Source organism: Mastigoproctus giganteus, chromosome 2 (assembly GCF_048544385.1).
Source record: "Mastigoproctus giganteus isolate SK-2022 chromosome 2, ASM4854438v1, whole genome shotgun sequence".
NCBI lineage: Eukaryota > Metazoa > Arthropoda > Arachnida > Uropygi > Thelyphonidae > Mastigoproctus > Mastigoproctus giganteus.
Window position 1 is genome coordinate 264,042,318 of NC_143576.1, and position 25,572 is coordinate 264,067,889.

Here is a 25,572-nt window from a genome sequence, read left to right on the forward strand (position 1 = left end):
TGTCAGTGATATTTAGGAATTTTCCCATTGTACAAGGCAATGGTCAGGCCACACCTTGAATACTGTGTACAGGTCTGGAGAGCTCATTTTAGGAAGGATGTAGAGTTCTTAAAATGAGAACAAAGAAGGGCAACAAGATTGGTGAGGAGAACAAAGGGGTGCTCTTACCAAGATAGGCTTAAGTTTTGCCTATTGCAGCACCTGGGGACTAGGCACATGCGAGGTGATCTGATTGAGGTGTATAAAGCATTGAAAGGGTTGAGCAAGCTCAATGCTGATGGGATTCTTCTTCTTGCTCAGATTATGATCCTGAGCAGGCATAGATTCAAACTGAGGAAAGACAGTTGTAGAATAGATGTGCAGAAATTTGTCTTTAGCCAGTGGGTAGTTGATTTCTGGAACGGACTTCCATCTCTTGTCGTTGGAAGTTGATAGCTTAAATAAATTGAAGGCTGAGCTGCACAAGCATTTGGAGTGAATAGATGAGTGAAATAAATGGGAGGTTTTTTTTTTTTTTTTTCTCTTGGCTGATGCTCCATAAGCTTGGTTTCTTGTATCATGTGCCTCTGCTAAAATCTAGTAATGCTAACAATACGAGCTTTACAAAATAATAATAGTGGTCTACATCCAGTCCTGAGAGGGATCCAAGGGAAACTTGGATCCCTCTCAGGATTGGATTAATAATGTTGAAACACAAAAATGAAACAGTTTGATTCTGTTGGATTCCATGACATGTAGGAATCCCAGGTAATGAACTGGGCTGACCACATAGCAAAAGTATTAGCATTAGTAGAGGCATTTGATGCAAGAAAGCAAGCTTATGCAGCATCAGCCAAAAAAAAAAAAAAAAAAAACCACTTCCACATCACCCCTCTGTTCGTTCAAAATACCTGTCCAGCTGAGCCTTAAACTTATTTAGGCTATCAACCTCCACCACAAGGGATGGCAGTCTGTTCCACCAACCAACCACCCGCTGGCTAAAGTCAAATTTCCGCACGTCTATCCTACATCTGTCTTTCCTCAATTTGAATTTATGCCCTCTCAGGTGATTTTTCTGAGCTAGAGGAAGAATCCCATCAGCATTGAGCATGCTTAAACCATTCAAGGCTTTATACACCTCTATCAGATCACCTCGCTGGTGCCTAGTCTCCAGACACTGTAATTTGCAAAACTTAAGCCTTTCTTCTTAAGAGCACCCCTTTGTTCCATTCACTAATTTTGTTGCCCTTCTCTGTACTCGTTTCAGCAGCTCTACATCCTTCTTGAAATGAGGCCTCCAGACCTGTATACAGTACTCTAGGTGTGGCCTGACCATTGCCTTATACAATGGAATAATCACCTCCTTATCCCTGCTGGAAAAATTCCTGTATATCATTGACAATACTCCATGAGCTACTCTTGCAGCCCGTCTGCACTGCTCAGAGAACTTCATATCTGCCTGCACAATCACCCCCAAGTCCCTTTCATTCTCTACCACTGTCAGTGTAGTACCACAGAGTTGATACGTTGCTCTGGGGTTGCTTTTTCCCATGTGTAGTACTTTACATTTGTCAATGTTAAACTTCATTTGCCACCTCTCAGCCCATCTGCTCAACCTTTCCAGATCCTGTTGCAGCAGCATAGTGTCAGTAGTGTCCTTGACAACCCTGCCAACCTTTGTATCATCTGCAAACTTGGACATTAAGCTTGATATACCATCATCAATATCATTTATAAATACAGAAAACAATAATGGACCCAACACTGAGCCCTGAGGGACTCCACTAATAACATTAGTCCACGATGAGCAGTGTCCATTGATTACCACTCTCTGTCTTCTCCCCCTCAACCACCCCTTTATCCATAGCAGCAATTTGCCTCCAATGTCACACTGCTCCAATTTGTGTAGCAGTCTTCCATGTGCAACAGTATCAAAAGCCTTTCTAAGATCCAAGTATATAATATCAAAGTTATTCCCTGCATCCAGTTCTTTTGTGACTGCATCATAGTATCCAATCAAGTTGGTCAGGCAAGACTTCCCCTTAACAAAACCATGCTGTGTCTGAGCTATAACTGAAGTCTTGTCTAAATGATACTGCAGTGCTTCTTTAACCAGTGCCTCCATTAATTTTCCTGGAACAGAAGTTAAGCTCACAGGTCTATAATTACTTGTGTCAGCCTTTGATCCTCCTTTGTGAATTGGGGTCACATTTGCACATTTCCAGTCTATGGGTACCTCCCCTGAGTCCAAGGAAGCTCTCATAATTATGGCTAAGGGTTTGCTTACTTCCTTTGCTGCCTCCTTTAATATAACTGGATAGATCCCATCCACCCCGGGTGCCTTTCTTGTGTTTATCTTCAACAGTTTCTCCTCCACTTTACTCCCAGTTATTTCAAGATTCTGTAGCTTACTGCTAGAGTTGAATACACCTCTGGCATTCCCCTTGCTGAATAACTCCTCATGTGTGAATGTCGATGCAAAATATTCATTTAGTTTGTTAGCTACCTGAGCAGGATCATCAACAGTTGACCCATCAATATCAAGTGGACCAATCTGATTCATCCCCTTCCTTCTAGAGTTTACATAAGTAAAGAACTCTTTGCTGTTTTTCTTTGCATCCCTTGCCAAGGATTTCTCATAATCTGCCTTCGCCTGCCTAACCTGCTTTGTAACTTGGTTGCATATCAACTTGTATCTATCATAGGCTTCTGTGTCATGTGTTAATTTGTAAGTATCCCATGCATTTTTCTTCTCTGCCATATGCCTCATTAGTTCATCTGACATCCATTTTGGCCTAAACCTTGAACAATATTTCTTAGTTGGTATGTAAAGCCTAGTAGCTTCCAAGATAAGTTCTTTGAATGCTTCCCATTTTGAATTTGCTGTTGGTAACATCATCAGTTGGTCCCACTGTATAGAATTTAAATACTGTCTCAGTCCATCGTAGTCGCCTTTACGGAAGCAATAACCCTTCCCTTTACCCCTAATGGTAGTTACCTCTTTCAGTAAATCCCACTTCAGCACACTGTGATCACTGCCACCTAGTGGTTCATTTATCTGCAGATTCTTAATGCATGAAGAATCACTGCTGATAATCAAATCGAGAGTATTACTCCCTCTAGTTGCCTCCCGAACATGCTGATGTAGAAAACAATCATCCAATAAATCCACAAAAGCCCTGCTAGTGTGTGAGTAACCAGCCCCCAAATTCCAGTCAATATCTGGGAAATTAAAATCTCCCATTATAAGACTCTCTGATTTACTGGCCCACTCTATTTCCCTGTACAGTTCCTTATTATACTCATCAGAGTCATTAGGCCTATAGCACACTCCTACTCTCAATTTTGATCTCCCAATGCTTATGTCACACCAAACTGACTCAACACTGCACTGTCCAGCGATGTCGACTGGCTTCACTTCCTTGGTTTTTATGTGTTTCTTAACTAATAGCATAACCCCTCCCCCCTTCCTATCCTGTCTATCCTTTCTGTAGACGTTGTACTCCCCAAATTGCATTTCTGCATCCCTTATATCTGTGTGACACCACGTCTCTGATATCCCAACAATATCTGCCTTTGATGTTTTGAGCAATACCTCAAATTCATCAAATTTATTTACTAAACTCCTAGCATTGGTGTACACGCAAGTATACCTGCACCTGTTTCTATTCTTAGCTACCCTAACACAACCCATGTGTTTACTTGTACCGCAATGGCTCCCAGCAGTCTCTGAAATACCATGCATCTTGTTTTTCAGGCTTCTGCTCATTCTAATAGAAGCAGTGCAAGAATCTCTTTCACCTCTGCCAGTGGCTACTGTCAATCTATTGGTCTTTGTCTCTCCCCAAGCTAGCAGTTTTCCGACCCACCTAACACTGCCTCGATAGCATCAGCAAATATTCTTGCACCCTTTCTATTTAAGTGTATCCCATCCCTGTAGAAGCAATCTCTCCTGTTAACAAGTACAGTCCAGGCTGAAAAAAATTCTACCCCTTGAGCCTTGCACAATCTTTCCAGGGCCAAATTGATCGACAAGGCTCTCATCATATACTCCCTCCTATCGTGTCTGGGCAGAATTGCAGACACTTTCAAATTCAACCCTAATTCTCGGCTTTTGTTCAACAGTGACCTGTAACAACAAATCCCACAAATCCTAATTTCAAAGTGCCATTCATAGACTATGATTGTGTCATCCAGAATAGTGGAAAGGAAAAATGGCAGAAACATTGGCAAAATCCAACCCAAAACAAACTTTTAGAGAGAAAACTACAACAAAGGAAATCGAGCACGTGAAAAGATACAGGAAGAAGTAATTCTAGCCAAATTAAGAATAGGGCACACACCTTACACATCCTTGCATCAAGGAGACAACTGATTTTAGTGCAGTAGCTGTTGTATTCTACAAACTGTCCAGAATTTCATCATTATCTAGGCCACAGTTTATCTGAGAGTGACAAATAGCTTTTAGTTTTTCATGTAGAACACAAGATCCCATCACCCTAAAGCAACTTCTAGAAGGCAAATCTACTGTTTTAGAACATATTCTTTTGTCTAAAGCAGATATCTATTGGCAGTGCTGCCCTGTGGGTAAGAGGTGACTTTGTTCAAAGTTATATTTCAGTGCCCCCATAAAATAGAATTTGAAAAATAAAATGAAATTAATTGCAAGAAATATTTTTTATTTATTTAATATATAAATACAAGATATATGTACGTGTAAGTAAAAATAGAGCATCTCAAAAAAAAATTATTTATTTTTTTCAATTATCAAAAAAATCACAACATGATAATACATTTTGGACTTTGGTGTATATGATATGTCATTTATTACATATTTATCCTCCTAGCTTTAGCCACCACAAAATTCTTAATTAGATTTTTTATATCTGAAGTATCCATAATATTATTTTCTATTGATATTATTGATAAATCGGTAAGGCGTTCTTCGGACACTGTTGATCGCAAATAATTGTTTATTAATTTTAGCTTCGAAAAACTCCTTTTCCCAGAATCTACGGATACTGGTAATGTTAAATAAATATGCAATACAATATTTGGAAACGTATCAGTTAATTTATTTTCATATATATAGTTTAAAATATCGTGAGGAGAGACATCTTTTTTTATAAAACATTGCAAAATCTTTAATTCCTCAAAGTCATACCATCAATATCCCGATCGTCCGAATTTTTTTTGTCGCTCAGTTTTATGTATATATCTTTGCAGTGTTTCGATAAATCTTCATCACTCGATTCTTTTAATTTGCTTATGTCGTGGATAAGTTTAAAGTCTTCATTGTGCTGTTTCAACTGTACAAATCTTTCTGTAATTGATGATATTGTGGTGTCTAAAACTGTGAAAAAAAATTGGATTTTAAAATTTTGTTTAGCATCATTTATTGACTCATCTAATGTTTCGTATCCAAACATTCTCTTTTGAATTTCTGGAAAAACAGGATCGGTGTTGAGATTGCTTGCCATGTCTTTTGCAGAAGTAATAATGTTTTCAAAATTTTGATCGGTCCTGCGATCCTTCAAATCTTTTGTAATGAGATCGAGATTTTCTGTATCTGTTTGTAAATTAAATGTTGGATTCTGCATTATTTTGCTTACAAAATTTATGAGACTTAAGATGTGTCATACCAAATATTAATAGAGCAAACAAATTTAAATGAACAAATTTTTGAAATTAAGTTGTCAGCCTGAAATCTAGAATTAATATCTTTAGTATCATCTTCCGTAATATCTAAAAGAGTCTGATAAATTTCTCTGATGTTACTTTTTAGCAGCCTTATTGCTTCAATTCTGCTTTCCTACCTAGTAGTAGAAAGCGGTTTTAAACTTAAATTTTGAATATGTTTCTTTAATATAGCCCAACGCTTCATAGATACTGAAAAATAATTGTATAATTCCTGTATTACCCCAAAAAAAATTACCGTTTCAAATGAAATTTTAGCTGCATCATTAATTAAAAATTTTAAATTTAAAGAATGAGCAGCACATGAAATGAACAAAGCTCTTGAATTTATTTCAATGATTTTTTTGCTGGAGCCTGTTATGTTTGCCTCGCATATTGGCACCATTGTCATACACTTTTCCATGTAAATCTGAAATATTGATATTCAGTAATTTTAAAAGATCTATAATAAATTCGAATAATCCCTGACCAGAATTATCGTCTACAGACTGAAAATCCAAAAAAAATGTTCACGAATTTCTGCGATATTTATATCTTTATTACGATAAACAAATCTAATAACAATAGTCATTGGTTCTGTGTGGCTCAAGTCCTGGGTAGTATCAGTAATTAAAGAATAGTATTTTGACTCTTTAACCATTTCTAAAATTTTTTGTTTTATGGCTTCAGAAATAATATGAATGATTTCATTTTGTATCCTGTCACATAAATAATGAGCAACATTCTGTTTGGATACAATTCAAATGTTCTGCTATTATCGAGGCAAATTTAGCTACAGTTTCTACTAATTTTAAAAAGTTACCATTATCAAATAGATTCTTTGAGGAAATAACAAAAAACTGAATTTCATGATTCTGAATAAACTAAATAACTTCTGGTAATTTTTTCTCCATTTGGTAACATTCGATAATAATATGATTAGGAAAACTTGTGACCCGATTTTGTCTTTAGGAAAGTCCCTATTAACTACTTGATGAGGACAATTTTCAACTAAACAATCTCTAATTTTTATGATTACATGTTTTGGCCAAGTACCTGGATCGTTAACATTAAAATTTAAAGTAAAATTCGAAGTTTCGGATTTCTCTGAATCAGAATCCAACATTTCTTTAATTAACTGCAACTTCTGGTGACATTATGGTGAGGCCAGTTTCATCTTCATTAGATATATCAGTTTCTTCAAACTTATCTTGTTGTGCTATTAGTTCTTCAGTGTTCTCCTTTGAAGTAGAGGTGCTTGAAGTGTCTGCCTCATCAAAGCTTTCTGTTCTTTGTTTCTTTAACAGTAGCTTTTGGTGGTACTGTAGTCAGAAATTTGTTCAGTGATCTGGCTAATTTATGTTCAATCTGTTTTCGTTGTAATCATCTTTTTCTGTTTTGAGCTTCAGATAACTTCTTTGACCTTTTTTTTGACATCTAGGGTTTAAATTACATATTATCTAAGAAAAAAAATATTTTTTTCGACAAAATATTTTCTTTTTTCACAAAATAAATCATTTTTGCAACAAAAAAAATCTTTTTTTTTTTTTTACAAAATATAGAATTTTACATACTTCCTATGCAGTAAAGTGTTTATTCTATAAATTTCGGGAAGTAATTTGCACTTTGTTTCAACACGATACGACCTATTTTATTTATTTATATTTAAGAATAATAGGTATAATTGTGAAGAACCAAAGAAATACAAGTGAACAGTCATAGGGTTAACTATCGAACGCCTTTCTTGTACTTTGACACATGTTTAAATCTATGCCTGAACTAAAAATCATACATTGGCAGCTTTATTGTCTTCGATATAACCCAAACATCGTTATCGAGTGCTATGACATTCAACAATGTTGTGCGTCTGGCGCCAGCTGCCCCGGTCTACGAAACTGTTGCTTACACAACATGGCTATATCAACGCGACTACATTCAAAATTTCAGTTCGGCATTACGCACATTGGGGTGGCGTGGCACGTGGCATTATTCACATTACTGAAAATAGTCAAAACAAAAGTCGTTTCTGAGAATGTGGAGTGTGCAGATCACATATCGACATGCTGATATCGATGCACTGAACATGTTCAAACCTGCTTGCACTCACCATTCATGAAGCGGTACATCAAAGCAAAGCAGCTAATCGGTTGTTGAGTTTACTGTTCATTTTTTATCGCCTTACTGTTTATTTTAAGTCGTGCAATCTATGTAGTTTTACTTCATGAATAAGAGCATTGTATAAAAATTTACTATTATTTATCGTCTTGATCATACGCCTTTGTGTGAGGCACAACCTGCACACCACACGGGGTGGCCCTGTCTATTGGCTATAAGTAGATATAAAACAGAATAACGAAGAGTGAAGTAAACGTACAAATAAAGTTACCCTGTTAAAAAATAATTCCTGGAAAATCTGGTAATAGCTTCAAAGGACTATAGAAAAATGTGTAAATCTGGTATCATGCAAAACCATATGAAAGATACAATATAGCCTCAGCTTTTGCGCCTGTAAATCCAAAAAGACTAACCCACTACTCACACACAAACCATTTCGCTCAGGTTAATTTAAATATAATCATATCAGGAGAACCACTTCACTATCCAACAGTGCTACTCAGAGAACGAGTTTTGTTTTATATGGGGGTGAGGGTACCCTGAATCTTAAATTGTTTTCAGGTGGATTTTGGATATTCTTTTATATTGAGCAGTTTCATTTTCACAACAAAGAGCTTCTTCATACTGTACTGTAATTTTATTGAATAAATTGGATTGTACATGTGGCTTTATGTAGCACCAAACATAATATGCTGTTATTTTATTATTATTTAAAAAAAAAATTTTTTTTTGTATCCGTCTTCTACCGTATTTTGTTTTCTACCTGATCTTTCATTTCTAGGCAATTCATGGTTTGCCTTCTACAGACACAGAACATGATGCACTTTTAATTATAACTAACTTTTGTTTAAATTCAAATAGTGTAAAAATATTCGGCGAAGGTAAAGAAAGCCTGCACGAGAAGCACGCAAAAGTTCGATGAAATTTACCGGTAAAAGTACTTTGCCGTAACGGCATTTGTATTATTGCTCGCTCGGTAAACAGACGGTGGGTGTTATCGGTAAGGAGTAGAAATTGAATCCCATGGGAGCTTGAAACCCTTCCAAAGTGGGGAGGGTAACCTGACCTTTTTTCTTTAGAATCACTGGTGGACTAGTGGATAAATTGTTTATTAAGAAAAAAAAAAAGGCAAAGGAAGCCCACACGAGAAGCACGACAATTTTCGAAAAACTTTACCGGTGAAACTACGTTACGAACATTTTTTGCGATGCCAGAACTTCCAATATGACTCTGTTCGTGATTCAGTTAGTTAATTCAATTAGTGATTCTAAAGAAAAAAGGTCAGGGTACCCCCTCCACTTCGGAAGGGTTTCAATCTCCCATGGGATTCAATTTCTACTGCTGACCGATAACACCCACCGTCTGTTTACCGAGCAACAATACAAATGCTGTTACGGCAAAGTACTTTTACCGGTAAATTTCATTGAATTTTTGCGTGCAGGCTTTCTTTACCTTAGCCAAATATTCTTGTGAAAGTAAGTTTTATTATTAAATTCTTTTATTTTTTTCCCTTTTTTTTGTTTTTAACAGGCATACAAAGGTCATGTGATGTGCCTTAAATTATTACTTCCCCATATTGATAATATTAACCTCTCAGATGACAAAGGTCACACAGCTCTTGATTTAGCAGCCTTTCAGGGTAATACTGATTGTGTAAAATCACTGTTAGAGGAAGGTGCAAACTTGCACATTCATGATTCAACTACTGGGAGGACACCTTTGCATGCTGCAGGTATTGAATTTTATTAAATTCAGTGGCATAGTGTAGTGTAATGGTGATTTGGATCAAAGTAATCTGGAATGATATTTTTTAGCCTCATTTACCATAGATGTTTTAAATTCTCATGTGACTAATGCCTGGTATTTAATACCACTTAGGTAGCCTCAAACTCAATATACATAACCAATTCTATCGGTCATTGATGATAATCTGGAAAATAAAATAAAACTTTAACTCATAAAACATTAACTGTGTATGTAAAATTAAAAGTAATGTATATACAATAAAAATGTAAAATGAAAATATACTGCATTTGGAAACTCTGAAAGTGAAAAATGAAAATTTTATATATAAGTGCTTTTAAATATGAATTTTTTTGTTATTTTACTAGATTGCCCAATGTTAAAGTAAAATTCATGTTACCTTTTTTGATGGATTAATAACCCCTATTGTCTATACATGTATCATTTAATCACTTACTAGAATTTCACCAAATTCTGGATTTGAATTCTAGAGAATTTCTTTAGTTTTGGCTTTTAGAAGCTTCTCCTTCTACTGCAATTTTCAAAGCCATTTTTATGCTGTCATATATTATAAATTGTGTGCAGTGAGTTCTAAGCACAGTTAAGAAATGGCAGCATGTTCAAAGATTTCAAGATAATTTGAACACTAGCAGGCATATTGTTTGAAGCACCCTTCAAAACATAGATCTGGGTATGTAGTCTAGAGAGCACACAAAAGGAAAATGTCATACAGTTAAGTAGCTCAGAGTACAGATAATGTAATCTCCATGTGGTAACCTTTTTAAAAAAAATTTCACCACTTATTATGGTCATAATATCTTGCGTGTTATCTATATTCTCATTCTGCCTCTTTTCCAATTCACATTGCAATATCAATTGTATGGGGGTGATTTTTAACACTCCAGCTCCGTTAATGTTGGTCCATGTATTGTGCTCGTAAATAGCTTCAAGACAACGACAGCATTGTAGATTTCTTTTGTAATCTGTGATAATATCAACATATAAATACCTTTTAGCTCTTTATGTAGAACACAAGATCCCATCACCCTAAAACAACTTAAAGAAGACAAATCTACTGTCTTAGAACTGAAGACAGATTTGTCTAAAGCAAATATAACACAGAAAACAGAAGAGTGAAGTAAATGCACAAATAAAGTTACCCTGTTAATTTAGCCTCTCTCTCTCTTCATTCATTGCTGAACTTAATTCTGCACTACAAAAACGTTCGCCTTTTTCTCATATTAATCCATAATTATTTCTTAGCCTCATGTAGCTTGCCTCACATATACAAAATGGTATCACACTTTAGCATTAGCATTAGTAGAGTCATATGATGCAAGAAAGCAAGCTTATGCAGCATCAGCCAAAAAAAAAAAAAAAAAACCTTCCCTCCGTTCTTTCGAAATACCCCTGTCCAGCTGAGCCTTAAATTTATTTAGGCTATCAACTTCCACAACAAGGGATGGAAGTCTGTTACACCAACCAACTACCCACTGGCTAAAGGCAAATTTCTGCACATCTATCCTACATCTGTCTTTCCTCAATTTGAATTTATGCCCTCTCAGGTGATTATTCTGAGCAAGAGGCAGTATCCCATCAGCATTGATGGCCTTAGTTGCTAATTCTCCTAAAAACCAAATAACAACAACAACAACATCATGTCTGCAATACCAAGGTACCTGCCCACCCACTGATGATAGGTCAATAACTTTGAAACGGTGCTGTCTGGGTGGTGGTACTCAATGAGAATAAGTAACAAGTCTTCTCTATTAGTGAAGCATTACTTATTCGAGGTAGTGCAATACCATAGCAACTCGTTGTGAAGGAAGAGCACAATATGAGGTACAGAGCAAATGATGCCTCCCACACTACCATCGTAGTTTCTTAAGAGTTATCTGTGGTGTATCTACACCGATATTATATAATATTTTTATGTAAATCTCACATCAGTACATTATAATCACTGCCACCGAATGGTTCTTTTATCTGCAAATTCTCAATGCATGAATAATCACTTCTGATAACCAGATAAAAGAGTATTACTCCCTCTGGTTTCCTCTCTAATCCACAGTAAATCCACATAAGTCTTGGATATAATATGACAATCAAGTAAATGAAATGGCAAAACTTATATTTCTTGTGATTAATGGTTATTCTTCAGATTGGTCTATGAACTGGGGTTCCTCACGGATCAGTATTGGCACTGCTCATTTTCAATTTGTTTAAATGAAATTGAGAAAAGGATAGCAGATATGTCAGAATGCAGATGGCATCGTAATTGTAATATAGTTGATGGGCAGAGCTTCTTCAATTCAACTTATATAGGGTCCAGAGATGGGTGGAAATGGGGCAACTATGTTTTAATGCAGCAAAATGCAAGGTGTTACACTTGAGGAATAGCAACCCAAAAATAACTTATACACTTGGTGGGATTGAATTAAAAACACTATCAGAAGATAGGAATTTGATCATTACAATTCTATTGGATATTTCTCTGAATTCTCCTAGCAGCGTAGATGCCAAAGAAGGCCCATGGTGACCTACTAATGACTTATCAAATGTTTGTGAAGATAGAGGTCATAATCATACTGTATAAGGCAATTTTAAGATCATACTTGGAATACTGTATTCAAGTACGGAGTCTGCAAATGCCCCTAAAAAAAGACAGACTTCTTGAAAGGATCCAAAGATGGGAAATGCACCTGGTGAAATTGACAAAATGTGTGTGTGTGAGGAAAGATGTCGAATATGTGGTTACAGTGGAGATTTCATTCATTGTATAAGGCTCTAAGAGGCGAAAATAAAATGAATGATAGTGAAATTTTTACTGTTATAAATGATTGTAAAACTAGAGGCCATAAATTGAAATTATAGGAGAAGAGGTTTAGACTGGATTGAAGCAAGTTTACTTTCATTCAGTAAATTGTTAACTACTGGAATAAGTTACCTCCATGGATAGCTGAGGCTGATAGCTTCGAGAATTTCAAATGTTAGCTGGATAGAGACACCTACATGAGAAGGGAATCAAATTGATAGTTTATTATTTTTTATTATTATTTTTTTGTTGGTACAGCAAGAGCCGTAGGGCTTCCTTGCACCATATTAGTATTAGAAGAAACAAAGAGGAAATAAACAGAAGAGTTGCTATGGCAAAACAGGCATTTATTTATCAACATGAAAAAATTGTTAACAGCCTGAGACCTGGACGTCAAAATGAAGATTAGGATTAAAGAAATGCTTTGTGTGGTCTGTATTCTCATATGGAGCAGAAACATGGATGCTAAGCAAAAATATCAAAAATAAAATCAGTGCTTTTGAAATGTAGACATATAGCAGAATGATGAAAATACCATGGAAAAGAAAACTAAGGAATGAAGATGTACTGAAAACGGCAAAAACTAAATGTATACTTCTAAACACACTGAAACAATGTGAACTAGCATATATGGGCCACCTGATTAGAAAAAATGACATTCAGAAACTGCTAGTGGAAGGAAAATAGAAGGTAAAAGAGGAAGAGGATGACCCATACAATCATGTATAGGGAACATAGAGGATTGGAATGTGGGCTGAGCAGAGGGAAGTGTGTAGATCTTTGGCAGCCATTCTCTTGGAAGGAAATGGCACATGATGGATTAGTAGTGGCAGATTATGCAAGAAAGCAAGCTTATACAGCATCAGTCAAAAAAAAAAAAAAAATCCGTTTCACCAATCCATGTCTGAAGGCAAACTTGTGCACATCTATTCTGCAGCCAGTCTTCTCCAATTTGAATTTATGCCCCATTGTGTGCATAGTCTAAACAAGGAATTCCATCAGCATTGAGCACTTGCTCAATCAGCATTGCCCAAGCTATTCGAAGCCTTAACACCTAAATCAGATCGCCTCACAGGTGCCTAGTTTCCAGATGCTGCAATTTGTGAAAGTGAAGTCTTTCTTAGTAAGGGCACCTCTTTGTTGCCATCACCAAAGGGGTGCCCTCTTTTCAAGAAAGGCTTCATAAGGCTGATAATACTAGGTCTGTTCTGACTATTACAATCTATGGTTTCCTTATTGCCATTGAAATTCATAGAAAGACAGGATAGTCCTCATTACTGATATTGAGGGCTAACTTGCCTTTGGACTATCAGTGTCTTTTCACTCAATAAGATACTAGTAACTATTGATCTCAGCAATTCTGTGTACACATGTATCACTAACTAGTTTAAGATCTAATTTAATATAACCAATTTTTTTTTTTTTTTTTTTGGATGTAAGAAATTGTACTGTATTCTGAATTTAGGTATTCATTTAATTTTATTTTAAGCAGCATCTCAGGGACATTTGGACTGCCTTAAACTTATGTTAGAACATTCCAAGTCTTCAGATAGCATAGATGTCGTAGATAATGAAGACAGGTAAGGCAGTTTCTTTTATTTTTTGAGAAGCTTAAGAAATTTAACAATTTGCCTTTAAATTATTTAAATAAAATATTTTTACTCTCATTCAAAAATAGATTAAGGAGTTAGAAGCTTTTGTGTAAAAATTCCATATTTGTGGCTTTTTATGTACATTTAAAAATTTTATTTCCTAATTTAAAAATCAAAAGGCATGTTTATGTAGGATTGAATTAATTAAATTAACTTTTGTATAGGAAGCTTGATTTATTGAAGCAAGAAAGTCAGGCCATAGTGTTTATAGTATGTACAGAATATTAATAAAACACTTCTGAACATAGAAGTTAATTTTATTTAATTAATCAAGTGCTGATGTTCAGAATTTTGAAGATGCATGCTAACAACTCTGTTAATAGCTAAATAACCAGAGTGGATTTAACTGTATTAGGAAGTGTTTATTGAGTATGAACTGTGATATTCTGACCTAGCTGATTTTAATTTGTTATACCTTATATAAATATTGTTCATTACTTCAATATTTGTAGGGATAACAAATCAAATTCTACATTGGATGTTACACATCTGATATGTCTTTGGATTCATTTTATTATTATTAAAAAAATTGTAGACTGCTTTCAATTTGCTATTAATTTTAGTCTCTATTTGTTTTGGCCTTTGAACTTGCTATAAAATGATTTTCGCTCAACATTATATGTCAACAGTAGAGAGTTATTGCCACTTTTATTAAACATTAACAAAAATGGAATGGCAGTCAAGTTTTTGAACATTTCTTTATTTATTTTAATAAAATACCAGTTTTATGTATAATATGACTGCACCCAAAAAAAATTAAAAGAATGGTAAATAACAAATTTTTTCAGTTCATTTTGAATTACACAGGTCTAGAAACCTTGATTTCTGTATAAGTATTATTATTTGTAACTGATGCAAGGATGTTTCATTTGCCAATACTAATACAAAAAAAAAAAAATAATAATAAATAAATAAATAACCTTCCCACGTCACCTATTCATCCCTTCTAATTCTTTCATAAATTTATTCTTACTACCCAATTCCACAGCACTGGGTGGAGTTTTTCTATTAACTACCCTCTGACTGAATGCAAATCTTCACACATCTTTCTTATAGCAAATCAACCTGAATTTAAATTTATGCCACTTATGTGTGCTGTCTGAGCACGAGTAAGGATGCCATCAACATTTAGCGTACTCTGTCCATTGTGAGCCTTAAACATCTGTTAGATCTCTTCATAGCAGTCTAGTTTTTTGATGCTACAATTTGATTAACAGAAGATTTCTTGGTAATAATACCCTTTCATTCTTCACACTAATCTTGTTGCTTTTTTCTACATCTGTTTCAACAGATTTACTTCATAAAATGATGCTTCCAGACCTGTATACAATACCAAAGATGTGGTCTTATAATGCCAAATAATTATCTCCTAATCCCTGTGGCAAAATTCCTGTATATCATTGACAGAAATCCCATGAACTGCCCTAGCAGCCCACCCACGCTGCCCAGAGCACTTAATGTCTGACTGCACAATTACCTACAGGTCTATTGTATTCTTTACTACCATCCTTCTCTAATACCTTAAACATCTGTCAGATCTCTTCATAGCAGTCTAGTTTTTCGATGCTACAATTTGAGTAACAGAAGGTTTCTTGATAAGAGTACCCTTTCATTCTTCACACTAATCTTGGTAGATTGGATACATCAGTGTAGGATTACTCTTACCCATGTGCAGTACCTTACATTTGCCAATATTAAACTTCAATTCCCACTTTTCGGTCCACTTGCTTAATTTTTCCGGATCTTGTTCCTGCTCTTGTTATTGCCATTGACCACACTGGGGACCTTTGTATATTATGGAAACTTAGCATTAGCATTAGCATTAGTAGAGGCATTTGATGCAAGAAAGCAAGCTTATGCAGCATCAGCCAAAAAAAAAAAAAAAAAAAAAAAACCCACTTCCACTTCACCCCTCTGTTCGTTCAAAAAATCTGTCCAGCTGAGCCTTAAACTTATTTAGGCTATCAACCTCCACCACAAGGGATGGAAGTCTGTTCCACCAACCAACCACCCGCTGGCTAAAGGCAAATTTCCGCACGTCTATCCTACATCTGTCTTTCCTCAATTTGAATTTATGCCCTCTCAGGTGATTATTCTGAGCTAGAGGAAGAATCCCATCAGCATTGAGCATGCTTAAACCATTCAAGGCTTTATACACCTCTATCAGATCACCTCGCTGGTGCCTAGTCTCCAGACACTGTAATTTGCAAAACTTAAGCCTTTCTTCCTAACAGCACCCCTTTGTTCCATTCACTAATCTTGTTGCCCTTCTCTGTACTCGTTCCAGCAGCTCTACATCCTTCTTGAAATGAGGCCTCCAGACCTGTATACAGTACTCTAGGTGTGGCCTGACCATTGCCTTATACAATGGAATAATCACCTCCTTATCCCTGCTGGAAAAATTCCTCTTTATCATTGACAATACTCCATGAGCTACTCTTGCAGCCCGTCTGCACTGCTCAGAGAACTTCATATCTGCCTGCACAACCACCCCACAAGTCCCTTTCATTCTCTACCACTGTCAGTGTAGTACCACAGAGTTGATACGTTGCTCTGGGGTTGCTGTTTCCCATGTGTAGTACTTTACATTTGTCAATGTTAAACTTCATTTGCCACCTCTCAGCCCATCTGCTCAACCTTTCCAGATCCTGTTGCAGCAGCATAGTGTCAGTAGTGTCCTTGACAACCCTGCCAACCTTTGTATCGTCTGCAAACTTGGACATTAAGCTTGATATACCATCATCAATATCATTTATAAATACAGAAAACAATAATGGACCCAACACTGAGCCCTGAGGGACTCCACTAATAACATTAGTCCACGATGAGCAGTGTCCATTGATTACCACTCTCTGTCTTCTCCCCCTCAACCACCCCTTTATCCATAGCAGCAATTTGCTTCCAATGTCACACTGCTCCAATTTGTGTAGCAGTCTTCCATGTGCAACAGTATCAAAAGCCTTTCTAAGATCCAAGTATATAATATCAAAGTTATTCCCTGCATCCAGTTCTTTTGTGACTGCATCATAGTATCCAATCAAGTTGGTCAGGCAAGACTTCCACTTAACAAAACCATGCTGTGTCTTAGCTATAACTGAAGTCTTGTCTAAATGATCCTGCAGTGCTTCTTTAACCAGTGCCTCCATTAATTTTCCTGGAACAGAAGTTAAGCTCACAGGTCTATAATTACTTGTGTCAGCCTTTGATCCTCCTTTGTGAATTGGGGTCACATTTGCACATTTCCAGTCTATGGGTACCTCCCCTGAGTCCAAGGAAGCTCTCATAATTATGGCTAAGGGTTTGCTTACTTCCTTTGCTGCCTCCTTTAATATAACTGGATAGATCCCATTAGACATTAAGCCTGATAGGAATTCATCAATATTGCAAACAAATACTGAATACAACAATGGGCTCAGCACAGAACCCTGGGCACTACACTAGTAATACGATTGAGGTGTATAATGCCTTGAATGGTTTGAGCAAGCTCAATGCTGGTGGGATTCTTCCTCTTGCCCACATTAATCGCCTGAGGGAACATAAATTTAAATTGAGGAAAGACAGTTGTAGAATAGATATGCAGAAATTTGCCTTTAGCCAGTGGGTGGTTGATTGCTGGAACAAATTTGCATCATATGCCTCTAATAATGCTAAAATTAGTTCAAAAGCAGTGCCCATTGTTTATAACTCTGACTTCTACTCAGCTGCTCATCTATTACAGCAACTTTCCCACACTGCTCCAATTTGTACTGTAATTTTTTTTTATATTCGACAGTGTCTAAACCTTTTTTGAAATCTAAATATATAATGTCAAAATTATTTTTTGTATTTGGTTCCTTTGTTACTGCATCTTAGTATCCAATCTGATTGATCAGACAGATATCTTCTTAACAAATCCATGCTGTTACTGACATATAACTGCATTCTTGTCTAGATGGTCCTACATTACTTCTTTTTGCGCTGCAAAAAATCAAATCAAAAATCTTTAACGAGTGACTCCATTATGTTTCCTAGCAGTTGTCAAGCTCACAGGTCTGTGATCACTCACTTCACCCCTGATCCCCCCTTTGTGAACTGGGGAGACATTTGCATCTCCAATCCATAGGAACCTCCACTGAAACCAGGAATGATCCCATAATTATGGCTGAGGGCTTCAATATCTCTTTTATTGCCTCTTTTAATATAATTAGGTAGATCCCCATCAGTTCCCAACAATTTGAAGAGAAATTGTTGATGATTCCCATCAATAATTTCTCTTCAAATTTCTTCTGAGTTATCACAAAGTAATTTAATTCCTACTTATAACTCAGTATATTTCTGGTATTCCTATCCATAAAAACTTCTTTGCACTTGAATGTAGATGCAGAATATTTATTCAGTTTTGCAGCAACTTTAACAGCATTATCAGTAGTTATGCAGTTCATATCTAGTAGGTGAATGTGGTTCATCCCTTTCCTTCTACTGTTAAAATAAACAGACTTCTTTGCTACCTTTCTTTGTTTTCTTACCCAAAAGACTTCTTATAATCTGCCTTAGCTTGTCTAATCCCTATTATTTGAATGCAAACTAGTTTTCACTTACTGTATCTGCAGTTTTCTTCTCTGTCTCTAGTCTCATCAGTTCATCTGACATCCATTTTAGGTCTAAATCTGGAACATTATCCAGAAGGTCATTAATATGTGGTATAAAAAGCTTAGTAGCATCTTTGATTATTTCCCTGAATGCTTTCATTTAAAATTTGTAGTTGGTCCCACTGAAGGGAATTTAAAAACTGTCGTTTTTAAAATCCCTTCTCATTAACCTTGACACTACTTATGTCTTTAAGTATACAGTCAATACTATGTCAATACATAGAACTTCGGTTATCCGGAAGTCAGTTACCCGGAATGTCATTTAATCGGAATAATTAGAAAGGCTGATTTTCTTCTTTTTAAATTTTTTTTTTTTATTAATGGTAGTGTTTGAAACAAATGTTTATTATGCTACGAAAGTATTTGTCTGGTCTTTTTTATGCATTAATTAATTAATTAATCAATTAACCTAACTTCACTCTTCTGAATGGAATCTAGAAGCCTGAGAGAGGTTTTGGGGGCACTGCCCCAGATGTGGAAACAATATTCCATGGTAGGGTGGATTTGTGATTTGTACAGAGTGAACAGATGTAACACCGAGAGTGAAAGAGAAAACCAAGTTTTTTAGATTCAGAGGAAGCAGTATTTGTAATGTGCTTGTGCCAAGACAGATTAGAAGTCAGAGTAATCCCCAAAAGATATATCATCGTGCCTAGAAATAGAAGTGTCACCAAAGATAAGCATAGGAGCAGAAGGATCCTTTTTGCGAGATGTAAGACAGGACTGAGTTTTAGAAGGATTGAAATCAACTAAGTTGTCTTTCCCCCACTGGACAATTACCTGGAAATCGGAATTGATATAGGATATTCGAGAAGTTGAAGCTGATTGAGTAGGGCGAGGTTTCTCAAACTGGAAAGTGGATTGCAATGTGCTTTCATCAGCAAAACTATTGATAGGATTTCTGGTCAATGGAAGAAGGTCATTAATATACAAGAGGAAAAGAGTGGGGGGGGGGGGGAAGAACTGAACCTTAGGGGACACCGGCATTAGTGGAGAAGTTAGAAGACAGAGAGCCATCTACCATCACCCACAGTGAGCAATCCGAGAGAAAACTGGATAACCAATTACAAAAAACAGTTGGCATAGCATAAGATGGAAGCTTGTTTTGAAGACCTTTATGCCAAATATGATCGAAAGCCTTTGAGATGTCAAGAGCAACTGCTTGTGTTTCACCGAATGTTTCCTTTGAATTTGTCCATAAATGGGTAACATAAACCAGAATATCACTAGTTTTGTTATGTTATTTTTGGTTTTTAGGAGCATTAGCAACTAAGGCCATATTGCTCCGGGATATGCGGTGGTCATTCCCTGAATGACCTTTCCGCATCCTCTGTATTTGGTGGTGACGGGCTCGAACCCCGGTCTAATCAAGAAGCGTGTGCTACGCACTGCTGCTCCTTCCCACCTGGCTACGGAGGCGCCAATATCACTAGTGGATCGATGCTGATGGAATCCATACTGGCAATCGTTGATCAGATGGAAGGTTTCTAGATGGTAGATGACTTTCATCAACCGGTGAAATACCACCACTTTGCTTATTGGAGGCTTGAAGTGGTGAAACCCCATGTTTAGTCTCTAGAGCAAAGTTTCTGGCATCCCCGTCCCCCATACTTCTCCTTCAACCCATGCACGGTACTAAGTACTATAGGTTTTGATACCTTTCGTGTTTGGGGTTAAAAAAAAAAAAAAAAAAAGATAGTTTGAGTTGGCGGTTAATTGATTTCTCTGTTAATTCAGAAAGAGTAGAAGTAATTGCAATGGGACGATAATTGGATGGGAGGGATTTTTCCCCCTTTTTTTAGCAACTGGCTGGATATGAGCAAATTTCCAAGCAGAAGGAAAAACACCTTTGGAATAAGAAAGTGAAAAAAGGCAGTAAAGAACAGGAGTAAGTTTGGGAGCATAGGTTTTGAGAACAAGTGGAGAAATGCCATCAGGACCTGGAGCTATCTTAGCATCAAGATTTGTCAAAATCCTTCTGACATCCTTTTGACAGAAGACTAGAGGAGGCATTGAATTGTGAGCGTGCTGGGAATGGTGGACGTTTTACCAAGATCATTAATACATGAGTTGGAAGGAAAGTGGGACACAAGCAGGTTAGCTTTATCCTTGGCTGAAGTGACAATAGAACCATCCAGTTTTGACAGAGGTCATCATCTCCTTTATTACTTTAATTTAAAAACAGTCAGAGGAAATGAGAAATGAAGGTGTACTTTCTTACCTTTTTGACTCTTATGACCTTTAATGTTGTTAAAATTTCTAATTTAATAAACTTTTTAAAATATTTATTTAATTCATATTAAGAGAAACTAATAACTTGTTTGCAATAATAAAAGGTAATTTTATATTTGAACTAAGAAAGATGGTTTTAAAAAAATTCAAATTTTAGATCACAGTCAGGATTAAAAAAAAAAATTCAGTAACTTTGTAAATATACTTATTATTATTATTATCATCTATTTATTTATTTTGACAGGACCCCTTTAATGCAGGCAGTTCTCTCAGGTCATATTGGATGTGTATCAGTGTTACTAAAATATGGAGCATCGGTCACTGCTGTGGATCGAAAGAAACGGACAGCTTTGTTTCGTGGGGTATGTGTGTGTGTCTGTGTGTGTTTGTGTGTTTTTTTTCTGTGAAGATATTGTTTCCAATACACTTAATTTCTGTAGAAGTATAATTGTAAGAAAATTCGAAAGATGGAAAGTTGTTCCGAGAGAGAGAGCGAGCGAGCAAGCAGTGCTAGCAGTAGAAGTAGGATTAAATGAGGAACTGGAAAAGTTTAGTGTTAAACTATGAATTGATATTCGTTAATTAGTGAATCTGTTTCGACTGTATTAGGAAAGAAAGAAATTACAGATGCTAATTCTAAAGACCACTGCCCATGTAAATATTTATAGAAAAGGCATATAATAGAACAGTGTTTCTTAAACTGTGTGCCGCAAGTATGCTTCAGGTGTGCCGTGGAAAATGCAAATAAAAAAAAAAATAATAAATCCAAGTTTTATAATAAAAATTAATTCAATTGAAAAAATTCGTTTATTTATGCTGCACCGATCCCAGCCCCTTCCAGCGGTCAGTGTGAAGTCACGTTTTGTGATTCCCAGTACTAGATCTGTTCACCTTTATTTAGCTATTCTTATCATTTGAGAGACTCTCTCAGGCACCCTGCAGTTGTATAAGTGCAACTTGTAAGCAGCATAGTAAGAAATTTCCATTGTGTTTTAAAAGTACTTTGTTTTTTATATCTCTAAAATGCCATATTCAGTTAACATTAGCATTAGTAGAGGCATTTGATGCAAGAAAGCAAGCTTATGCAGCATCAGCCAAAAAAAAAAAATAATAAAAATAACCACTTCCACTTCACCCCTCTGTTCGTTCGAAATACCTGTCCAGCTGAGCCTTAAACTTATTCAGGCCATCAACTTCCACGACAAGGGATGGAAGTCTGTTCCACCAACCAACCACCCGCTGGCTAAAGGCAAATTTCCTCACGTCTATCCTACATCTTTCCTTCCTCAATTTGAATTTATGCCCTCTCAGGTGATTATTCTGAGCAAGAGGAAGAATCCCATCCGCATTGAGCATGCTCAAACCATTCAAGGCTTTATACACCTCTATCAGATCACCTTGCTGGTGCCTAGTCTCCAGACTCTGTAATTTGCAAAACTTAAGCCTTTCTTCGTAAGAGCACCCCTTTGTTCCATTCACTAATCTTGTTGCCCTTCTCTGTACTCGTTCCAGCATCTCTACATCCTTCTTGAAATGAGGCTTCCAGACCTGTATACAGTACTCTAGGTGTGGCCTGACCATTGCCTTATACAAGGGAATAATCACCTCCTTATCCCTGCTAGAAAAATTCCTATATATCATCGACAATACACCATGAGATACGCTTGCAGCCCGTCTGCACTGCTCAGAAAACTTCGTATCTGCCTGCACAACCGCCCCCAAGTCCCTTTCATTCTCTACCACTGTCAGTGTAGTACCACAGAGTTGTACATTGCTCTGGGGTTGCTGTTTCCCATATGTAGTACTTTACATTTGTCAATGTTAAACTTCATTTGCCACCTCTCAGCCCATCTGCTCAACCTTTCCAGATCCTGTTGCAGTAGCATAGAGTGAGTAGTGTCCTTGACAACCCTACCAACCTTCATATCGTCTGCAGACTTGGACATTAAGCTTGATATACCATCATCAGTATCATTTATAAATACAGAAAACAATAATGGACCCAATACTGAACCCTGAGGGACTCCACTAATAACATTAGTCTGCGATGAGCAGTGTCCATTGATTACCACTCTCTGTCTTCTCCCCCTCAACCACCCCTTTATCCATAGCAGCAATTTGCCTCCAATGCCACACTGCTCCAATTTGTGCAGCAGACTTCCGTGAACAACAGTATCAAAAGCCTTTCTAAGATCCAAGTATATAATATCAAAGTTATTCCCTGCATCCAGTTCTTTTGTGACTGCATCATAGTATCCAATCAAATTGGTCAGGCAAGACTTCCCCTAAACAAAACCATGCTGTGTCTGAGCTATAACTGAAGTCTTTTCTAGATGATCTTGCAGTGCTTCTTTAACCAGTGCCTCCATTAATTTTCCGGGAACAGAAGTTAAACTAACAGGTCTATAATTACTTGTGTCGCCCTTTGATCCTCCTTTGTGAATTGGGGTCACATTTGCACATCTGCAGTCCATGGGTACTTCCCCTGAGTTCAAGGAAGCTCTCATAATTATGGCTAAGAGTTTGGGCCCCCAAGTGCCAGCAATAGTGACAAGCGATTTTTCTCTGCGACTCATAAAGTGATCTTTGAAAGTGATATAGTTCTATTTTTGTTGTGCGATTTTCTTCTGTTTTGTTCACTTAAAGTGGTTCTTCACTTAAAGTCTTATGTAAGAACCCAGAAAGGGAATCTACCTTTCTTTTTTAGTATTCATATTAAATACTCTCACTCTACTAACCTTAATAACCGCTTGGACACTGGTGGCACCGCTCCTGCCTCCACGTGGCGGGGCCGGTAATCTTGGAGAAGAAAGACCTTCTCTCAGGGCTAAAAGGAGTAAACATGGACACTCATGATTTTCCACGATTAGAGCCAAAGAGCTCTCAACATGACAACCACGAAACTGATCATGACTTTTCATTGTCGAAAAGACTAAAAAAGGATGCAAACAAGCAGGAATCTCCAGCTTTCCCGATTATTCATTCTCTGTCTTCACAGAGAATGAATTAAATTCACCGGACTGAAGACGTTTCACCATTTTTGGAGATGCTGCTGCATTTACAAGGCATCGTTGTCAGCAAGCTCTCTCCTTTCATCATACAACGATGCCTTGTAAATGTAGCAGCATCTCCAAAAATGGTGAAACGTCTTCAGTCCGGTGACTTGCTAATAGAGACATCTCACCCGACACACTCTGACCTCCTGTTAAAACTTACATCTTTAAGTGGAATTCCAATTCAAGTCACTCCACATAACACCCTGAATTCTTCCAAAGGAGTGATCAGTGAATGGGACCTATTGAACGTTTCCGAGAAAGAAATAATCCAGGAACTAAAGGATCAAAATGTCTCTCAGGCCAAGAGAATTATGATACGAAAAGACGGCACCTTAGTCCCAACACGTAACATAATTTTAACCTTTAGTTCACCGAATCTACCATCCTCAGTGAAAGCAGGCTATTTAAACTGTCGTGTTTGGCCCTTTATCCCAAACCCTCTGAGATTAGCATTAGCATTAGTAGAGGCATTTGATGCAAGAAAGCAAGCTTATGCAGCATCAGCAAAAAAAAAAAAAAAAAAAAAAAAACCACTTCCACTTCACCCCTCTGTTCGTTTGAAATACCTGTCCAGCTGAGCCTTAAACTTATTTAGGCTATCAACTTCCACGACAAGGGATGGAAGTCTGTTCCACCAACCAACCAACCACCCGCTGGCTAAAGGCAAATTTCCGCACATCTATCCTACATCTGTCTTTCCTCAATTTGAATTTATGCCCTCTCAGGTGATTATTCTGAGCGAGAGGAAGAATCCCATCAGCATTGAGCATGCTCAAACCATTCAAGGCTTTATACACCTCTATCAGATCACCTCACTGGTGCCTAGTCTCCAGACACTGTAATTTGCAAAACTTAAGCCTTTCTTTGTAAGAGCACCCCTTTGTTCTATTCACTAATCTTGTTGCCCTTCTCTGTACTCGTTCCAGCAGCTCCACATCCTTCTTGAAATGAGGCCTCCAGACCTGTATACAGTACTCTAGGTGTGGCCTGACCATTGCCTTATACAAGGGAATAATCACCTCCTTATCCCTGCTAGAAAAATTCCTATATATCATTGACAATACACCATGAGCTACTCTTGCAGCCCGTCTGCACTGCTCAGAGAACTTCATATCTGCCTGCACAACCACCCCCAGGTCCCTTTCATTCTCTACCACTGTCAGTGTAGTACCACAGAGTTGATACGTTGCTCTGGGGTTGCTGTTTCCCATATGTAGTACTTTACATTTGTCAATGTTAAACTTCATTTGCCAACTCTCAGCCCATCTGCTCAACCTTTCCAGATCCTCTTGCAGCAGCATAGTGTCAGTAGTGTCCTTGACAACCCTGCCTACCTTTGTATCGTCTGCAAACTTCGACATTAAGCTTGATATACCATCAATATCACTTATAAATACAGAATACAGATGCTACAAATGTCAGAAATTTGGCCACGCCCAGACAGCATGCCGTGGAGATGCAACATGTCCAAACTGTGGTTGCAAAACTCATACTCAATCTGAATGCAAGGCCCAAACTCCACCGTGTCCTAATTGCAAGGGCAATCATCCAGATTACTCCAAAGATTGCGATCTCTGGAAGTTAGGAAAAAAAATACAGAAATACAAGACTGAAAATAAAGTATCTTTTCAAGAAGCTAGAAGACAAGTAAAATTAAGCATTCCAAAAACCACTTA

General features: G+C 37.0%; 1 protein-coding gene across 1 annotated transcript in view; it reads left to right on the top strand.

Moving 5' to 3' along the window:
• The window catches only part of LOC150090449 (uncharacterized), a 420,985-nt gene that overhangs the window by 214,304 nt on the left and 181,109 nt on the right, over positions 1–25,572 (top strand). The window contains exons 14-16 of the mRNA XM_090390317.1: positions 9,301–9,502; positions 13,821–13,908; positions 21,085–21,202. Coding sequence (XP_090246443.1) covers positions 9,301–9,502; positions 13,821–13,908; positions 21,085–21,202 — 408 coding nt within the window. The remainder of the gene's footprint in view (positions 1–9,300; positions 9,503–13,820; positions 13,909–21,084; positions 21,203–25,572) is intronic.